The following is an 18,442-nucleotide window of genomic DNA, read 5'->3' as shown; positions in this document are numbered from 1 at the left end:
GAAGAAATAAAAAAATCTAGACCAACTACTATACTAGTAAGGTGCTTCAATCAGTAATCAAAAATTTCCAATGACGAAAAGCCCAGCACTGAAAGCTTCACTGCTGAATTTTATCAAACATTTAAAGAATTAATGCCAATTCTTCTCAAACTGTTTCAAAAAATTGAAGAGGAAGGAACACTCCCAAATTCATTTCACAAGATTAGCCTTGCCCTGATGCCAAAACCAGATGAAGACACCACAAGAAAAAAAAAAATTACAGGTCAATAATCCTGATGAACATAAATGCAAAAATTCTCAAGAAAATATTAGCAAACTGATTTCAACAGGACATTAAAGGAATCATACACCACAATCAAGTGAGATTTACCCCTGGGATACAAGGATAGTTCAACATATAGAAATCAATAAATGTGATATACCACATTAATAGAATGAAAGATAAAAATCATATGATCGTTTCAACAGGTGCAAAAAAGCATTTGGCAAAATACAACATCCTTTCATGATAAAAACACTCAGCAAATTTGGGTATAAAAGGAGCATTCCTCAAACAATAAAAGCCAAATATGACAAACCTTCAGCCACCATCATACTTGACAGTGAAAGGTGACAGTTCTTCCAGTTCAGGAATAACACCAAGATGTCTACTCTCACCACTCCTATTCAACATACTAGTGGAATTTCTAGCCAATGCAATCATATGCGAAAATAAGTATAAGGCATCCAAATTGGAAGGAAAGTAGAATTGTCTGTTTAGATTATATGAATTTACATATAGAAAATCTGAAGGACTCCACCTTAAAACTGTAAGAGTGAATCAAAAAATAAAGTTACAGGGTACAAAAACAACATACAGAAATGAGTTGTGTTTCTATACACTGGCAACAAAATATCTGAAAAAGAAATTAAAAAATAATCTAATTCATAATAGCATCAGAAATAATAAAATATGTAGAAATAAATTTTACCAATGAGGTGAAAGATCTGTGTAGTGAAAACTACAAGACTTTGGTTAAAGTAACTGAAGACAGAAATAAGAGATACCCCATGTTTGTGAATCAGAATTATTGTTAAAATGTTCATTCTACCCAAAGCCATCTATGGATTCAATGCCATCTCTATCAAAATTCAACTGGCATTTTTTACAGAAATAGAAAAGCAATACTAAAATTTGTATGGAGGCACAAAAGACCATGAATAACCCAGGTAATCCTGAATAAGCAGAACAATGCTAAAGGCATCATACTGCCTAATTTCAAACTATACTACAAAGCTATAGTACCTAAGACTGGTTGGTACTGGCATAAAAACAGTCCGATGGAACAGAATTGAGAACACGGAAATAAACCCTTGAATATATAGTCAGCTGATATTTGACAAGGGAGCCTAGATTCTTCAGTGGGGGAAAAGATAGTTTCTTCATTAAATGGTGTTGGGAAAACTGGATATTCACATGGAAAAAAATGAAATTGGACTCATATCTTGTACTACTCACAAAAAATTAACTCAAAATGGATTAAAGATTTAAACATAAGGGGCGCCTGGGTGGCGCAGTCGGTTAAGCGTCCGACTTCAGCCAGGTCACGATCTCGCGGTCTGTGAGTTCGAGCCCCGCGTCAGGCTCTGGGCTGATGGCTCGGAGCCTGGAGCCTGTTTCCGATTCTGTGTCTCCCTCTCTCTCTGCCCCTCCCCCGTTCATGCTCTGTCTCTCTCTGTCCCAAAAATAAATAAAAAACGTTGAAAAAAAAAAAAGATTTAAACATAACTAAAACCCTAAACTTCCTAGAAAAAAAACAGGAAAAACTTGTTTGACATTGGTCTTGGCAATGATTACTTGGGTATGGCACCAAAAGCACATGCAACAAAAGCAAAAATAAATATGTGGTACTAAATAAGTAAGTTTCCTGCACAGCAAAAGAAACAACAAAATGAAAAATCAGTCTATGGAATGGAAAAAAATATTTGCAAATCATATTTCAAAAATGGGTTAATATTCAAAATATATAGACTCATACAACTCACTAGCAAAATAAACCCCAACAAATCTAAAAAGTGGGCAGAAATCTAAAAAAATTCAAAAGAATTTTCAAAAGAATATATACAATAGGTAACAGGTACATGAAAAGATGCTCAATGTCATTAATCATCAAGGAAATGCAAACCAAAACCACAATGAGATATTCCCTCACAGCTGTTAGAATGACTATTATCAAGAAGTCCAGAGTTAACAAGTGTTGGTGAGGATGTGCACTGTTGGTGGGAATGTATATTTGTATAACTGCTATAGAAAACAATATGGAGGTTTCTTAAAAAATTAAAAATAAAATTTCCGTATGATTCAGCAATCTCACTTCTGAGTATATATCCAAAGGAAATGAAAACAGGTATCAGTGAGATATCTACAAGTCCATATTCTTTTTTCTTTTTTTCTTTAATGGTATTTTTTTTATAATGCTGTATTTCTTTTATTTCAAGTTTTTATTTAAATTCTAGTTAACATATAGTGTAATATTAGTTGCAGGAGTAGAATTTAGAGATTCATCACTTACATATAACACCCAGTGTTCATCACAAGAAGTGCTTTCTTTAATACCCATCACCGATTTAGCCCATCCCCCTACTCACTTCCCCTCTAGCAACCCTCAGTTTGTTATCCATAGCTAAGAGTCTATTTTATGGTTTGCTTCTCTCCCCTTTTTTTCCTTTCCCTCATATTAATCTGTTTTGTTTCTTAAATTCCACATACATACACTTCCATATTCTTGCAGCATTATTCACAATAGCCGAGATATGGAAACAAACTAAGTCAGTCAGTGGATAAATGGATAAAGAAGTGGTATATATACAATAGAATACCGTTCATGAGAAAGAAGGAAATCTTGCTATTTGTGACAAGTTGGATTAACTCTGAGGGCACTATGGTAAGTGAAATAAGTCAGAGAGAGGAAAATGCTATAGGATATCACTCATATGTGGAATCTGAAATAGGTGAACTCACAAAAACAGTATAGTGATTATTACCACAGGATGGTGGGGGTAGTGGGGAAATGTTGGTCAAAGGGTACAAACTTTTAGTTGTAAGTTGAATAAGTTCTAGGGATCTAATATATATCATGGTGACTAAATATTATATACTTGAAAGTTGCTGAGTAGATCTTAAATGTCTCACTGCAAAAAAGAAGTGGTGATTATTTGGGGTGCCTGGGTGGCTCAGTTGGTGAAGTGACTTCAGCTCAGGTCATGATCTCAGGGTTCATGGATTCAAGACCCGCATTGAGTTTGCTGCTGTCAAGCTGTCAGCGCGGAGCCCACTTCAGATCCTCTGTCCCCCTCTGTCTACCCCTCCCCCTCTTGTTCGCTCTCTCTCAAAAAAATAAACATAAAAAAAAAGAAAGAGAAATAAGGAAAGAAAAGAGAAAGAAAGGAATAAAGAGAAAGAAAGAAATGGGGGGGGTGGGGTGGAGCACCTAGGTGGCTCATTAGGTTAAGCCTCTGACTCTTGGTTTCTGCTCAGGTCATGATCTCACGGTTCGTTGGTTCAAGCCCCACATTGGGGTCTGCATTGACGGTGTGGAACCTGCTCTGGATTCTCTGACTCTTCCTCTCTCTCTGCCCTTCCCTTGTTCGCATGATCTCTCTCTCTCAAAATAAATAAACTTAAAAAAAATTTTAATGGTAATTATTTTAAATGATAGTGTTAGCTAACACTCTGATGCTAATCATTTTGCAATAGATATGTATTATATCAACATATTGTACACCTTGAACTTACACAATATTATGGTATTATAATCAATTATATTAATAAAGCTGTGATTAAATAATAAAGCTGGGAGAAATTATATTTTATATATATATGTATGGTATTTATTATGTTGAGGCATTTCTTTGCTATACCCACTTCTTTAAGAGTTTTTATTATAAATGGATGTTGCATTTTGTCAAATGCTTTTTCTGAACCTGTTGGGATGATTGTATGATTTTTATCCTTTATTTTGTTAATGTGGTGTTTTTCACTCATTTGTGGCTGTTGAGCTTTTTTTGCATCCATGGAGTGAATCCCACTTGATTATATTCGTAAATTTTCCAGTTTTCTTCTCATAATTGTTATCTAGTTTCATATCATTGTGGTCAGAAAAGATGTTTGATATGATTTCAGTCTTCTTAAATTTATTAAGACTTATATTATGGCCTACCATATGATCTAGAGATTGTTTCACGTGTGCTTGAGAAGATTGTGCATTGTTTCTCTAAACATTTAAAAAAAATGTTTAATGTTTATTTATTTTTGAGAGATAGAACACTAGTGGGGGAGGGGTAGAGAGAGGGAGAGACAGAATCCGAAGCAGGCTCCAGGCTCTAAGCTGTCAGCACAGAGCCCAACGCAGGGCTCTAACCCAGGAACCATGAGATCATGATCTGAGCCAAAGTCAGACACTTAACCGACTGAGCCACCCAGGTGCCCCACATTCTGTTTCTTTGAATGGAATATTTTGTATGTCTGTTAAGTCCATCTGGTTTATGCTGAAATCTTTAATCCTTTTTCAGTTGACTTTTTTTGTATATGGTGTGAAACAAAGGTCCAAAATCATTGTTTTGCATGTGAATATCCAGTTTTTCCAACACCACTTATTGAAGGGACCATCCTCTCCCCATGTTATATTTATGGTGCCCTTGTGAGAGATTACTTGACCATATAGGTAAGGGTTTATTTTGGGTCTCCTCTATTCCATTGGCTTATGCACATGTTTTTGTGCCAGTAACATACTGTCTTGATGATAACTTTGTAATGTGTTATGAAATCAGGGAGCTTAATATCTCCTGCTTTGTTGTTCTTGCTCAAAAATGCTTTGACTATTCAGGGTTTTTTGTGACTCCAAATAAATTTTATAATAGTTATTTTCTATTTATGTAAAAAATTCCCTTGGTATTTTGATAGTTGCATTGAATCTGTAATTTCTACATACTTATAAATTTTCCTGTTTTCTTTCTGTTATTGATATATGGTTTTATTCCACTGTGATAGAGAAGATACTTGGAATAGTTTCCAATCTACAATTTATTAAGACTTGTTTTATGTCTTAGCATGTGATGTATCCTGAATAATGTTGCATATATGCTTAAGAAGAATGAGTAATCTGTTGATGTTGGGTGGAATGTTCTGTACATATGTGTTAGATTAATTTAGTCTATTTTATTGTTCAGTTCTGCATTTTTGTTTATTGGTTTTCTCTCAATTATCTATCCATTAGTGAGAGTAGGGTGTTGAAGCCTCCTATGATTATTGTATTGCTATTTCTCCCTTCAGATCTGTCAATGTTTGCTTTATATATTTAGATGTTCTAATATTAGGTACTATATATTTATAATTGTTATATCTTTTTGTTGAATTGTCCCTTTTATCATATGACATTCTTTGTCTTTTGTGAAAATTTGTGACTTAGTTTCTATTTTATTGATGTAAGTATAGCCAACCCTGCTCTCTTTTGGTTACCATGTGCATGAAATATCTTTTGCCACCCCACACTTTCAGCCAACGTGTGTCCTTTTTTACAAACAGCATTTATTTGGGTCTTGCTTTTGTTTTTGTTTTTTTCAGTTTTTTCAGACATTCTATGTCTTTTGAATTTTTTTTTTTAACGTTTATTCATTTTTTGAGAGACACAGGGTGTGAGTGGGGGAGGAGCAGAGAGCGAGGGAGACACAGAATCGGAAGCAGGCTCCAGGCTCTGAACTGTCAGCACAGAGCCCGACGTGGGGCTGGAACTCACAGGCAGTGAGATCATGACCTGAGCCAAAGTTGGACACTTAACCAACTGAGCCACCCAGGTGCCCCTAAATTTTTTTTTATTCTAGAAAGAGAGTGAAAGCAGGGGAGAGGGGCAGAGGGAGAGAGAAAAAGAATCCTAAGCAGGCTCCATGCTCAGTGAGGACCCAGAGGCAGGGCTTGATCCCATGACCCTGGGATCTTGACCTGAGCTGAAATCAAGAGTCAGATGTTTGACTGAGCCAGCCAGATGCCCTGAAATATGATAATTTTACAGTAACAGACACCAAACAAATGAAGACATGCAATTTGCCCAATAAAGTATTCAAAATAATTGTTTTAGGAAGCTCAGTAAGAAGAAAATATAGAAAGACAATTCAATGAAATCAGAAAAGCAATGCACAAACAAAAAAAATTTAACAAGGAGATAGAAATCATAAAAAAGAAAAACAGGAAATATGGAGCTGAAGAATACAATGAGTGAAAGGAAAAATGCATCAACAGCAGACTTAACCCAGCAGAAGAATGAATCTGTGAAGTCATAGACAAGTCATTTGACATTACCCAGTCAGATAGGAGCAAAGAAAAAATGAATGACAAAGTAAAGAAAATGTAATATCTGAAACCATAAAACTATTAGAAGAAAATGTAAAGAAATAGCTTTTTGACATTCATCTGAGCAATGATTTTTTGGATATGACACCAAAAACACAGACAACAAAAGCAAAAATAAATAGGCAGGACCACATCAAATTAAAAAGCTGCCTAGCAATGGAAACAATCAACAAAATGAAAAAGCAATGTATGGAATGAAAGAAAATGTTTGCAAACCATATATCTGATAAGCCATTAATATCCAAAATACATAAGGATTTCTATAACTCAATAGCAAACAAAACAAACAAACAACAAACAAAAACAAATGACATGATTTGTACATGGGGAAAGGATCTGAATAGAATTTTTCTAAAAAAGATATACTAATAGCCAGCTGGTACATAAAAGGTGCTTAGCAGTGCCTGGGTGGCTCAGTTGGTTAAGCCTCTGACAGGCTCAAGTCATGATCTCACGGTCCATGAGTTCAAGACCTGTGTCAGGCTCTGTGCTGACAGCTCAGAGCCTGGAGCATGCTTCAGATTCTGAGTCTGTCTCTCTGCCCTTCCTGCAGTCGTGTGCTCTTTTTCTCTCTCTCCAAAATAAACAAACATTAAAAAATTTTTAAGGGGCGCCTGGGTGGCTCGGTCGGTTAAGCATCCGACTTCGGCTCAGGTCATGATCTCGCGGTCCGTGAGTTCGAGCCCCGCGTCGGGCTCTGTGCTGACAGCTCAGAGTTCATGCTCTGTCTCTCTCTGTCTCAAAAATAAATAAACGTTAAAAAAAAATTTAAAAAAAAATTTTTTTAAGAGAAAGGTACTTAACATCACTAATCACTAGGGAAAATCTGAAGATCACACAATGAGATATCTCAGACCTGTGCTAAAAAGACAACAGATAAGTGTTGGTGAGGAAATAGAGAAAAAGAAAACTTTGTACATTGTTGGTTGAAATGTAAAGTGGTACAGCCACTAGGGAATACAGTATGGAGATTTCTCAAGGAATTAAAAATGGAACTAATATATGATTCAGCAGTTCCATCTCTGGGTATATATCCTAAGAAATCAAAATCAGTATCCTGAAGAGATATCTACACTACCATGTTCATTTTCTTGCAGCATTATTTACAATGGTCAAGATATGGAAACAACCTAAGTGTCCACTGATAGATGAATGGATAAAATAGATGTGAGCTCTCTTTATAGACATCTAGATAGATAGATAGGTAGGTAGGTAGGTAGATAAGTAGATAGATAGAAATACAGCAACATATAATGAGATACTATTCAGCTATGAAAATATGGATGTATCTAGAAGACTTTATGCTAACTGAAATTAACCAGACAGAGAAAAACAAACACTGTAATGATCTCACTTACATGTGAGATCTAAAAAAAAAAAAAAAAAAAAAAAAAAGAAGTCCAATTCACAGAAGCAGAATAAAATGGTGGTTACAAAGGAGAATTGGGTTGGAGGAAAAGATAGGGATATGCTGGTCAAAGGGTATAGGCCTTCAGTGATAAGATGAATTAACTTTGGGAATCTGATGTACATCGTGGTGATTATAGTTAATCATGCTGTGTTATGTACTTGAAATTTGCTAAAAAAGTATAACTTATGTGTTCTCACTTATGTTACCTCACATAGTAACTATGTGAAGTGATGAATATGTTAATTAACCTAATTGTGGTAATCATTTCATAAAGTAAACATATGTCAAATCATCCCATTGTACACTTTAAACATATGCAATTCATTTGTTGATTATACATCAATAAGCTGAAACTTTTGTTTTAAATAAAAGAATAAAAAACAACAAAAGAGTAATGGTACAGAGGAGATAACATATGTGATCCTTTGCTTCTGCAGAAATGTCTTATACAACCTCACATTTGTATAAATTTTGATTGAATAAATGACTCTAGTTGAGAGTTCATATCTCAGTATTGCAAAATTTGTCACATTAAAAAAATTTTTTTAAGTTTATTTTTGAGAGAGACAGCCACAGTATGAGTGGGGGAGGGGCAGAGAGAGAAGGGGAGAGAGAGAATCCCAAGCAGGCTCCGTGCCACCAGCACAGAGCCTGATGCAAGGCTTGAACCAATGAAACAGTGAGATTATGACTTGAGCGGAAACCAAGAGTCAGACACCTAACTGACTAAGCCACCCAGGCAGCCCTAAATTTGTTAACATTTTAAATTTTGTTTTGTTTGTCACTTTAGGACACTATTTTTTTAAAAGCATTTTTTAGTGTTTATTTATTTTTTGTCTGAGAGACAGAGAGACCATGAGTGAGGGAAGGGCAGAGAGAGGGAGACACAGAATCTGAAGCAGGCTTCAGGCTCTGAGCTGTCAGCACAGGGCCCAATGCAGGGCTCGAATTCATGAACTGTGAGATCATGACCTAAACTGAACTCAGATGCTTAACCCACTGAGCCACCCATGCACCCCATTTTGGGCCACTATTGAGCAGGCCGTTGTGTTTCTGTTTTCTGGTACGTTTCACGTGACCTGCTTTCTGATTATTGAAAATTTTTGGATTTTTTTAAGGTTTATTTATTATTTTCAGAGAGAGGGTGTGGAGGGGAGGGGCAGAGAGAGAGGGGAGAGAGAGAATCCCAAGTGGGCTCTGCTCAGACCCACCAACTGTGAGATCATGACCCAAGCCGAAATCAAGAGTTGGATGCTTAACAAACTGAACCACCTAGGCACCTCCAAAATGTTAAGATCTTCTTTATATTCCTATTATTCTAAAATGTTATCCTCTGATACCCTTTCAAGACTTTACCAATTATTTATAATTTGAGTTTTCAGGGAGGAAGGGGAAGCAGGAGCATACTCCTCTTTACTGAGAATATACTACATACTCATTAGTTTTTTAATTGGGATGTTCCGGGGCACCTGGGTGGCTCAGTCGGTTAAGCGGCCGACTTCGGCTCAGGTCATGATCTCACGGTCAGTGAGTTCGAGCCCCGCGTCGGGCTCTGTGCTGACAGCTCAGAGCCTGGAGCCTGTTTCCGATTCTGTGTCTCCCTCTCTCTCTCTCTCTGACCCTCCCCCGTTCATGCTCTGTCTCTCTCTGTCTCAAAAATAAATAAACGTTAAAAAAATTTTTTTTAATTGGGATGTTCCTCTTAATTGGATTTAGTATATTTTAAAACCAGAATGGACCTTGGGATTCACTCACTGGGCACAGTTTTTATCTGTAGGAATTGGGTTGTGTGAATCCTGCTCATTGATTAACACTAACTCTAGTCTTCACTCATATCACAGGTATTGAACCCACCCTGTTTGCTCTCCATTTCTTTCCTTTCCATTTCTCCAAAACTCTCCTTTACTTCCTCTCCTTTTGTTTCTCATCTCTCCTTCTGCCATGAAGTCATTTATTTTCATTACACAAGAATAACTCAGGTTTTTTGTTTCAGGGATTTGTGATATTCAGGGATGTGTCTATCGACTTTTCTCAGGAAGAGTGGGAATGCCTGGACTCGACTCAAAGGAATTTGTACAAATATGTAATGTTGGAAAATTATAGCAACCTGGTCTCAGTTGGTAAGCATACCTTTATCCAAAAAGTCTAGAGTGCTCTAGAATATTTGCTTTCCCTGAGAAGAATTTCTCAACTCCTCTCATATATCCTATGTATTTCTTTTCCCTATTCCTAAAGAAATGGCTTGAGATTTGTAGAGTTGGGAATGTATGGCTTTGTTTTGTTTTGTTTTATTTTGTTTTTGTTTGTTTTGAGAGAGCAAGGGAGAGGGGCAGAGGGAGAGAGAGAGAATTCCAAGCAGGTTCCACACTCAGTGCAGAGCCTGATGTGGGGCTTGATCCCATGACTCTGGGATCGTGACCTGAGCCAAGACCAAGAGTCAGACACTCAACCAACTGAGCCACCCAGGCACCCCAGGAATATGTAGTTTCATTGGTCCCAAGGCCAACTCCATCTTCTCTGCTTTTTTTGTGGCCCTTCCAATAGTGGCATCACCCTTTATTTGCTGTTCACAGGACAGGATTTGAGTCCTGGGATACCTACAACAAAAATCTCCTTTCTTTTCTTGTGAGTAGGACTTTGCATTCCCAAGCCAGATGTGATTTCTTTACTGGAGCAAGGGAAGGAGCCTTGGAGTGTTTTTGACAGTGAGCTGACAAGGGACCCATACCTAGGTAAGTGATTGATGATTATGTAAGGGAAAAGGAATGCTGGATATAAACCAGCTGCTCAGTGAGGAGACCACATCTTTGAGATGTTTGGAGGAATCTCCTCCCAAAGTCCCACAACTATTAAGAAAAGTAAACTACACTGTGAACTTCCAAATGCCCACACCTCCATCTTCAACCTAATACTCTCCATGCTTCTTTTCTCTCATGTTTTCTGCCTATTCCTAGTAGGTAATTCTAATGAGAAGCTTCTACTTTTATGTGAGATCTAATTCCATTAGTTCACTCTCTCTTGCCTTTGGTCTATACATGTGTCATGCCTTTAAACATTTTGGTATTCAATATATTCAGTTTTTTTAGTCATTATTTTATTCATGTATTCATTCTTTCAGCCAACACTTCCTAATATTCTGTGTTGTGGAGAATATTTTTCTAGAACATTATAAAATATATCAGCTATTAAGAAATTTATAGCCTAGGGATTGAGAAAAATTGGTGATGGGGATTAAGGAGTACACTTGCTGTGATGAGCACTGGGTGATGTATGGAAGTGTTGAATCACTATATTATGCACCTGAAACTAATATTACATTGCATGTTAAGTAACTGGAATTTGAATAAAAACTTTTTTTAAAATCCATAAAAATTATTCAAAATGTGGAATTAATTATAATTGTGGAATTATTTGTGGTTCAAATACCACAACCAGGGAAAATGGCTAAAGACTAAATGGTGGAAAAGCCTCACAGCGTTGTAATAGTTGGAGCCCTAGGAGTGATTGCAGTCACCTTGATAGAGAGTTTTGGGTGTAAAGGTCCTGTGCTTGGAATAGGATAGTAGAGTTTGCAGACAAGAAGAGATTGAGGTGAGGGAGGATGATCAAGCATTGCATGATGCATGCAATCAGCATAAAATAGAATGGGAGTGAGGGAGAAGGTCATGAACATGGATGATTCAAGGCAGAGGGCACAGTAAGTACAAAAGTCTTGAGGCAGGCAGGCTCATTGTGTATAAGGAGCACCAAGGTGACCAGAATGTCTGGGACAGAGCAAACAAAGAGGAGAAGAGTATGAGCTGTGATCAGAGATGTGTATGTTGGAAAGAGTCAGTTTATGATGACATTGTAAATTATGATTGAACTTTTCCTGAGTGAAGTGGAAATAAGTAAAAGATTTTAAGCAGAGCTGTGATATAATTAGATTTTTATTTTTCAAAAATACTATTTTTTCCTATTTACAGAAGAGGAAACTGAGACACAGAGACTTGAAGTAACTTGTCCAAGGTCAACAACTAGTAAGTGTTGGAGATAAGGTTTAAACCCAAGCTGTACATGCTTCTTAGCTCATAAGCTACATTGCCTCTCCAAGTCAAATCAAAGAAGTTTAGATATAGTGGACATGTTTTCATCTGAATTGCTGATGAACAGATAGAAGTTAACTTTCAAAATCAATTTTTAAAATGAGTTTTTACATCCCATAAATAGATAACTATAGCACACATATTACATGCATTTATATTATATACACACACAAACACACACATATATACAAATTCATCATGGATTTCCTCTAAAACACTATATCATATGGCTTCCTTTCTTAATAAACTTTTAGATATATTATAATATTAATATATAATAATAGAGATATACTTGCATAATGAGGTTGTCTTCCAGATTCTTCCAATTTTAATTTCTAATTGAAACTTCCATTCTTCTATACTTTCTTTTGTAAATAGATTTTTCCCATATTTTTATGATTGATTAAAAATTTTTTTTAATGTTTTATTTATTTTTGAGAGAGAGAGAGAGACAGAGAGAGAGAGTACGAGTGGGGAAGGGGCAGAGAGAGAGAGACACAGAATCCAAAACAGGCTCCAGGCTCTAAGCTGTCAGCACAGAGCCCGACACGGGGCCTGAGCTCGTGAACCACGAGATCATGACCTGAGCTGAAGTCAGATGTTTAACTGAGCCACCCAGGTGCCCAGTATGATCGATTTTTTTTAAGTAGACATTTTTTTTGAGAGAGAGAGAGAGAGAGAGAGAAAGAGAGAGCGTAGGTGAGCAGGAGAGGGGCAGAGGGAGAGGGAGAGAGAGAGTCTTAAGCAGATTGCACGCTCAACACGGAGCTCAATGTGGGGCTCAATCTCACAACCACAACAAAATCAGGAGTCAAACACTCAGCTGACTGAGTCACCTAGGTGCCCCTAAAAGACGATTTTTAAAGCTTTTTCCAGCAATGTATACAATGCATATGTTCAATTTTATTACATCATCTTGAGGAATGTGTATCTTTTTAAAAATAAATTATTCTGTTTCTTTTAGTCTTGGAATCAAGAACAATATCTTGCCCATTTTTTTTTTTCAAAACAAGAATATTTTTAACAGTGAATGTCAAATTGTCCTATAATGTTTTACATTCAGGATTTATCTAAGCACAACCCCAATATTGAATTCACATTAAGCAATTTTGTCTGATTTGATACTTGGGGTTTTGTACTTCTTAAAAAAATTTTTTTAATGTTTATTCATTTTTGAGAGAGAGAGAGAGACAGAGCAGAGCATGAACAGAGAGAGACACACAGAATCCAAAGCAGGCTCCAGGCTCCAAGCTGTCAGCACAGAGCCTGACATGGGGCTCGAACTCACAAACCATGAGATCATGACCTGAGCCGAAGTTGGGCGTTTAATCGACTGAACCACCCAGGCACCCCAGGGTTGTGTACTTCTTAATTCATCATATCAGGAGGCAAAGTCAAGGTGATTGGAGATGACTGCCAGAACTTTCCATTGGAAAGGTACATTTCCCCCCTTATAAATACTAAATAATTAGTGCAGTAATACTTGAAGACTGTATAACTATCCTCTAGAAATCTTTCACCCAAAATGTTTGGTATTCATTCTTATTCAAAACAGTTATTACATTGAGCTTAGAAAAGTTCTAATTTTATCGCTTTCTTTCTGCATTTATTGGTTGGCCTTGCTTTATTAAAAAGAGATTTTTCTTTCCACTTTTGTTTGAGAAACACTACAGATTCATTGCTTCTTTTAAAAAAATCAATATCTTATAACCCATTGTAATCATTCTTTTTTGATATTAAACTATCATTCATATTTGGCCATTGAAAGCCCCTTACAGCTAGCTTCTGCATCCTTTTTTTTTCATGAGTGCATGAATCTTTAATGACCTTCTTGTTTCCTGGAACAAAAATATGTTCCAGTCTCATCTTGTATTATTCTTGCTCCCGACTTGGAATTAGCCAGCTCATTAAAAGTCTTAGTTTCTTGGGGCGCCTGGGTGGCTCAGTCAGTTGAGCGTCCGACTTCAGCTCAGGTCATGATCTCGCAGTCTGTGAGTGTGAGTTCGAGCCCCGCGTCGGGCTCTGTGCTGACAGATCAGAGCCTGGAGCCTGTTTCAGATTCTGTGTCTCCCTCTCTCTCTGCCCCTCCCCTGCTCATGCTCTGTCTCTCTGTCGAAGATAAATAAACATTAAAAATTTTTTTTTTAAAAAGTCTTAGTTTCTTGTAATAGGGAATGGTGTTGATTGACCAATATGAGTATGTAGTGTGCTTATTACTACTGGATTGCCATTGCTTTTATATCCATTAAATGGAAAGAGACAGGAACCTATCTCTCTCTCTTTATTTTCTCTTTATTTAATCTTTATTTTTGAGAGAGAGAGAGACAGAGTGTGAGCTGGGGAGGGGCAAAGAGAGTGGGAGACACAGAATCCGAAACAGGCTCTGGGCTCTGAGCTGTCAGCACAGAGCCCAACACGGGGCTCAAGCTCACGAACCACAAGATCATGGCCTGAGCCGAAGTCAGACGCTTAACTAACTGAGCCACCCAGGTGCCCCAGGAAACTATCTTTCATAATTGAATACTAATAACTCTAATTGAAGTCCAAAAGTGAGATTCTGTCTCACTTTTCTGCATTTCAGTTTTGTAACTTTTTCTTGAACAGTGAAAAAACCCTATTTCCTCCAACATGAGTATAGTTACTCAAGTCTTCTGTCCCAAGACTTGGGACTCTGTCCCAATACTACAGAACGGTTTCAAAATTAGAATATCATACAACTACTGACAGGAAAACCTACCTGAAGCCATATTCATGATTTATTACACTTTGTTTCTTTTCCTGTTTTCCCTTAGAATATGTTACACTAAGGATTTCTAATCGGAGTACAGTTTGAAAAATTGCTAGATTAATTCTTTTTTGTGCATTTTCAGCTTAATATGCAGTTTATTTTAATTGTTGAGTTTAGGTGTTTTTTTTAAATTTATACTTGGAATATATAAAACATTTACATGCTTCAAAAGTCAATATAAAAATATACTTAGGGGCGCATGGGTGGCTCAGTTGATTAAGCATCTGACTCTTGATTTCGGCTCATGTCGTGATCTCACAGTTTATGAATTTGAGCCCCGCATCAGGCTCCATGCTGACAGTGTGGAGCCTGCTTGGGATTCTCTTCCCCTCTCTCTCTGCTCTTTTTCCTCTCTCTCTGCCTCTCATTCATTGCCCCTGTCAATCTAGGTAAAAAGTTTTTGGGGGGTGAGGGTGGGGGTTAGGGTAGTCTGATTAATCCTTTCTGCATTTATTTTTTCAGAAATAAAGCACATTCACATTTATATTCTTAATTCTCCTTCCTGCTTTTACATGAGATATTACTCTCTCTGCACTCTTTTTTACTGTCCTGGTTTTCTTTCAATAATTGTTAACAAGTTGTGAAAATCATTCCATATAGACAGTGGCAAAAAAAAAAAAAAAAGACATATAAAACTGACTTATCTTTATTGGTGTTATATGTTTATTTTTGCCATAACTCATTAATTATTAGAAATAATAGTTCCAATAGTTAGTAGAGTTTCCATGCAGATAGTCACAAAATTTGCAAATATTTTCAGTTTTGTTTTTTGTTTTCCTATGCTTGTAACTGATACTCCTTTCTAGTCTCATCACTATTCCTACATCTTCCAGAAAGTGTTCAATAGAAGTAGTACATATTTTTTTCATGATTTTTATGGGCATGACTTCTTTTTTCTTTTTTTTTTAAGTTTTGGAATAATTTTATATATACCAAAAAGTTGCAAAAATAGCATATTCCTCACCTAATATCAATTTCTACTACATTTGTGTTATATATTTGAATTTACCCCTCCCATTTTTTTTATTCCCCCACCATAGTATATCTTGTATAAACGTCATGATTTATCCTTTCTCTGTTTTGTTTAATGTGAGCATCTATGCACATATCTTTATTTATTTTTTTTTAATTTTTTTTTTAACATTTATTTATTTTTGAGACAGAGAGAGACAGAGCATGAACGGGGGAGGGGCAGAGAGAGAGGGAGACACAGAATCGGAAGCAGGCTCCAGGCTCTGAGCCATCAGCCCAGAGCCCGACGCGGGGCTCGAACTCACAGACCGTGAGATTGTGACCTGAGCTGAAGTCGGCTGCTTAACCGACTGAGCCACCCAGGCGCCCCTATGCACATATCTTTATATATCCTCTTTCTTACATAAATGGTAGCAACATACCCTAGATACAGTTTATTCCACTTTGTTCTTTAACTTAAAAAAGTGATGAAGATCATTCAATAGGAATATATAGATACTTCTTATTTCTTTATACAATTACATAGGACTCTACTGTGTGCATACACTACAGTGAGTTCAAGTAGTATCAAGTTGGTGGATATTTGGATTGGTTATAGTCAGTTGCTCTTACAAATAGTTCTGTGGTGGGTAACTTTCTGCATGAATCTCTTCAGATTCTTAACTAAAATTATGTTTGGGTTCCTAGAACTGGGATTGCTCAAAGGATAAATACTTATATAATTTTTGCTAGAAACTGGCAAATATCCTCCTATGATATTTGCTACACTGAATGTGTGAGAGAAGTTACTTACCTATTAAATAACCTAGACTAGGTTATCAGACTTTTGGGTTTTTGCCGAAGTATATTTTGAACTTATTCCAAACTTTAACAATCATTGACTTAATCTTTTTCTGATCCCTTTCCCCCATGCCTTCCTCTACCACTTTTCAATTTCTATACTTTATCTCTCAAACTGTACCACCATATAAGAACTATAATTTATATTTACATTTATAGATTAATGTCAATGTAATTCTGCCTTTTCTAAGTTTTGTGTCTATCCCCACCACCACCAAAAAAAGTGAATGTCTTATTTGTGGTTTCTTTCAGAATATAAATCTAGGTGTGAGAGCAAGAAATTATCTCTGAAAAAGGATAACTATAAAATAAATTCATCTCAATGGGTTATAATGGAAGGATTTACTAAGCATGGACTTAAACAAGGATCTCAGGAAAAACATTTTGGCCAAGTCTCGTGTACCTCTGAAGACATGTCCCCTTTCATTCAGCATACATCTCTCTCTCTACATCAAACATTTAATACCAAAGAGAAATCTTATGAATGCAAAAAATATAAGAATGCCTATGAACAGGACTCAAAACTTACTACACATCAAGAAAGTCATACAGCCAAGAAATTTTATGACCATAAGGAATATGGGAGGGCCCTTGGTAGAACTTCAAAACTTAGTTCACATCATACAGTGCATATTGGTGTGAGATCCTATGAACGTGAGGAATGTATGAAGTCTTTGAATAGTGGCCCACACTTAATACAACGTCAGATAATTTTTACTAAGGAGAAATCTAATGAATTTAAAGAAAGTGGGAAGGCCTTTACTAATGCTTCACAGTTTTTTCTACATCATAGCATTCATACAAGTGAGGAACCCTTTCAATGTAAGTACTGTGTTAGACAATTTAATAATGGTACAGCCTTTATTCGCCATCAGAGAATTCACACTGGTGAAAAACCCTATGAGTGTAATGAATGTGGAAAGGCTTTTAGTACAAGTTCAATATTTAGAGTACATCAAAGGATTCACACAGGTGAGAAACCGAATGAATGTAAAGAATGTGGAAAAGCCTTTCGTCATTCCTCATACCTTACTCAACACCAAAGAATTCATACTGGTGAGAAACCTTATAAATGTAAGTATTGTGTTAGGGCATTTAGTAATGTTTCGGCCTTTATTCGGCATCAGAGGATTCATACCGGTGAGAAACCCTACAAATGTAAGGAATGTGGAAGAGCTTTTAGTACTGGCTCAATACTTACAGCACATCAGAGAATTCACTCAGGTGAGAAACCATATTTATGTAAGGAATGTGGAAAAGCCTTTCGTCAGTCTTCAGATCTTACTCAACATCAGAGGATTCATACTGGTGAGAAACCCTACAAATGTAAGGAATGTGGAAGGGCCTTTCGTCGTTCATCAGAACTTTCTCGACACAAGTTAATTCATGCTGATGAGAAACTATATGAATGTAAAGAATGTGGAAAGATCTTGAGTAGAGACTCAATACTTATACAACATCAGAAAATTCACACAGGTGAGAAAGCCTGGGAATGTAATGAATGTGGGAAAGTTTTTACTTGTGCAACATACCTGGCCCGGCATCAGCGAATCCATACTGGTGATAAACCATATACTTGTAACAAATGTGGGAAAGCTTTTCTTCGTTCTTCAGACCTTATTCTGCATCAAAGGATTCATACTGGTGAGAAACCCTATGAGTGTAAGAAATGTGGGAAGGCTTTTGCAAGAGGTTCAAATCTTAATCGCCATCAAAAAGTTCATAATAGTAAGAAATAGTATAAAGGAAGCTTTGTATTTAAGCATATCTTTTAGGTAACATGGCATGGAAGATAAACCCTAGAAACATAATAGGAGAAATCCTAAGAATTTATTGGTGAGAAAATGTAGAAATATAATTGATATGAGAATGACTTATGTGTTTCACAGTTTAACTACCATAAGAATAAAATGAATATTGGAAGGCCTCTATCAACAACTCATTCCTTTCTAAGTTTTAAA

At 36.5% G+C, this 18,442-nt stretch overlaps 1 protein-coding gene across 1 annotated transcript; it reads left to right on the top strand.

Moving 5' to 3' along the window:
• Positions 1–11,785: 11,785 nt before the first annotated feature.
• LOC122208725 (zinc finger protein 345-like) lies at positions 11,786–18,442 on the top strand. Its single transcript, XM_042920133.1, has 2 exons — positions 11,786–11,815; positions 16,734–18,442. The coding sequence occupies exon 2, from the start codon at positions 16,814–16,816 to the stop codon at positions 18,218–18,220; it is 1,407 nt and encodes a 468-aa protein (XP_042776067.1). The 5' UTR covers positions 11,786–11,815; positions 16,734–16,813; the 3' UTR covers positions 18,221–18,442.

This window comes from Panthera leo, chromosome E2, assembly GCF_018350215.1.
Source record: "Panthera leo isolate Ple1 chromosome E2, P.leo_Ple1_pat1.1, whole genome shotgun sequence".
Classification (NCBI taxonomy): domain Eukaryota; kingdom Metazoa; phylum Chordata; class Mammalia; order Carnivora; family Felidae; genus Panthera; species Panthera leo.
This window is presented reverse-complemented; position numbering and strand designations above follow the sequence as displayed.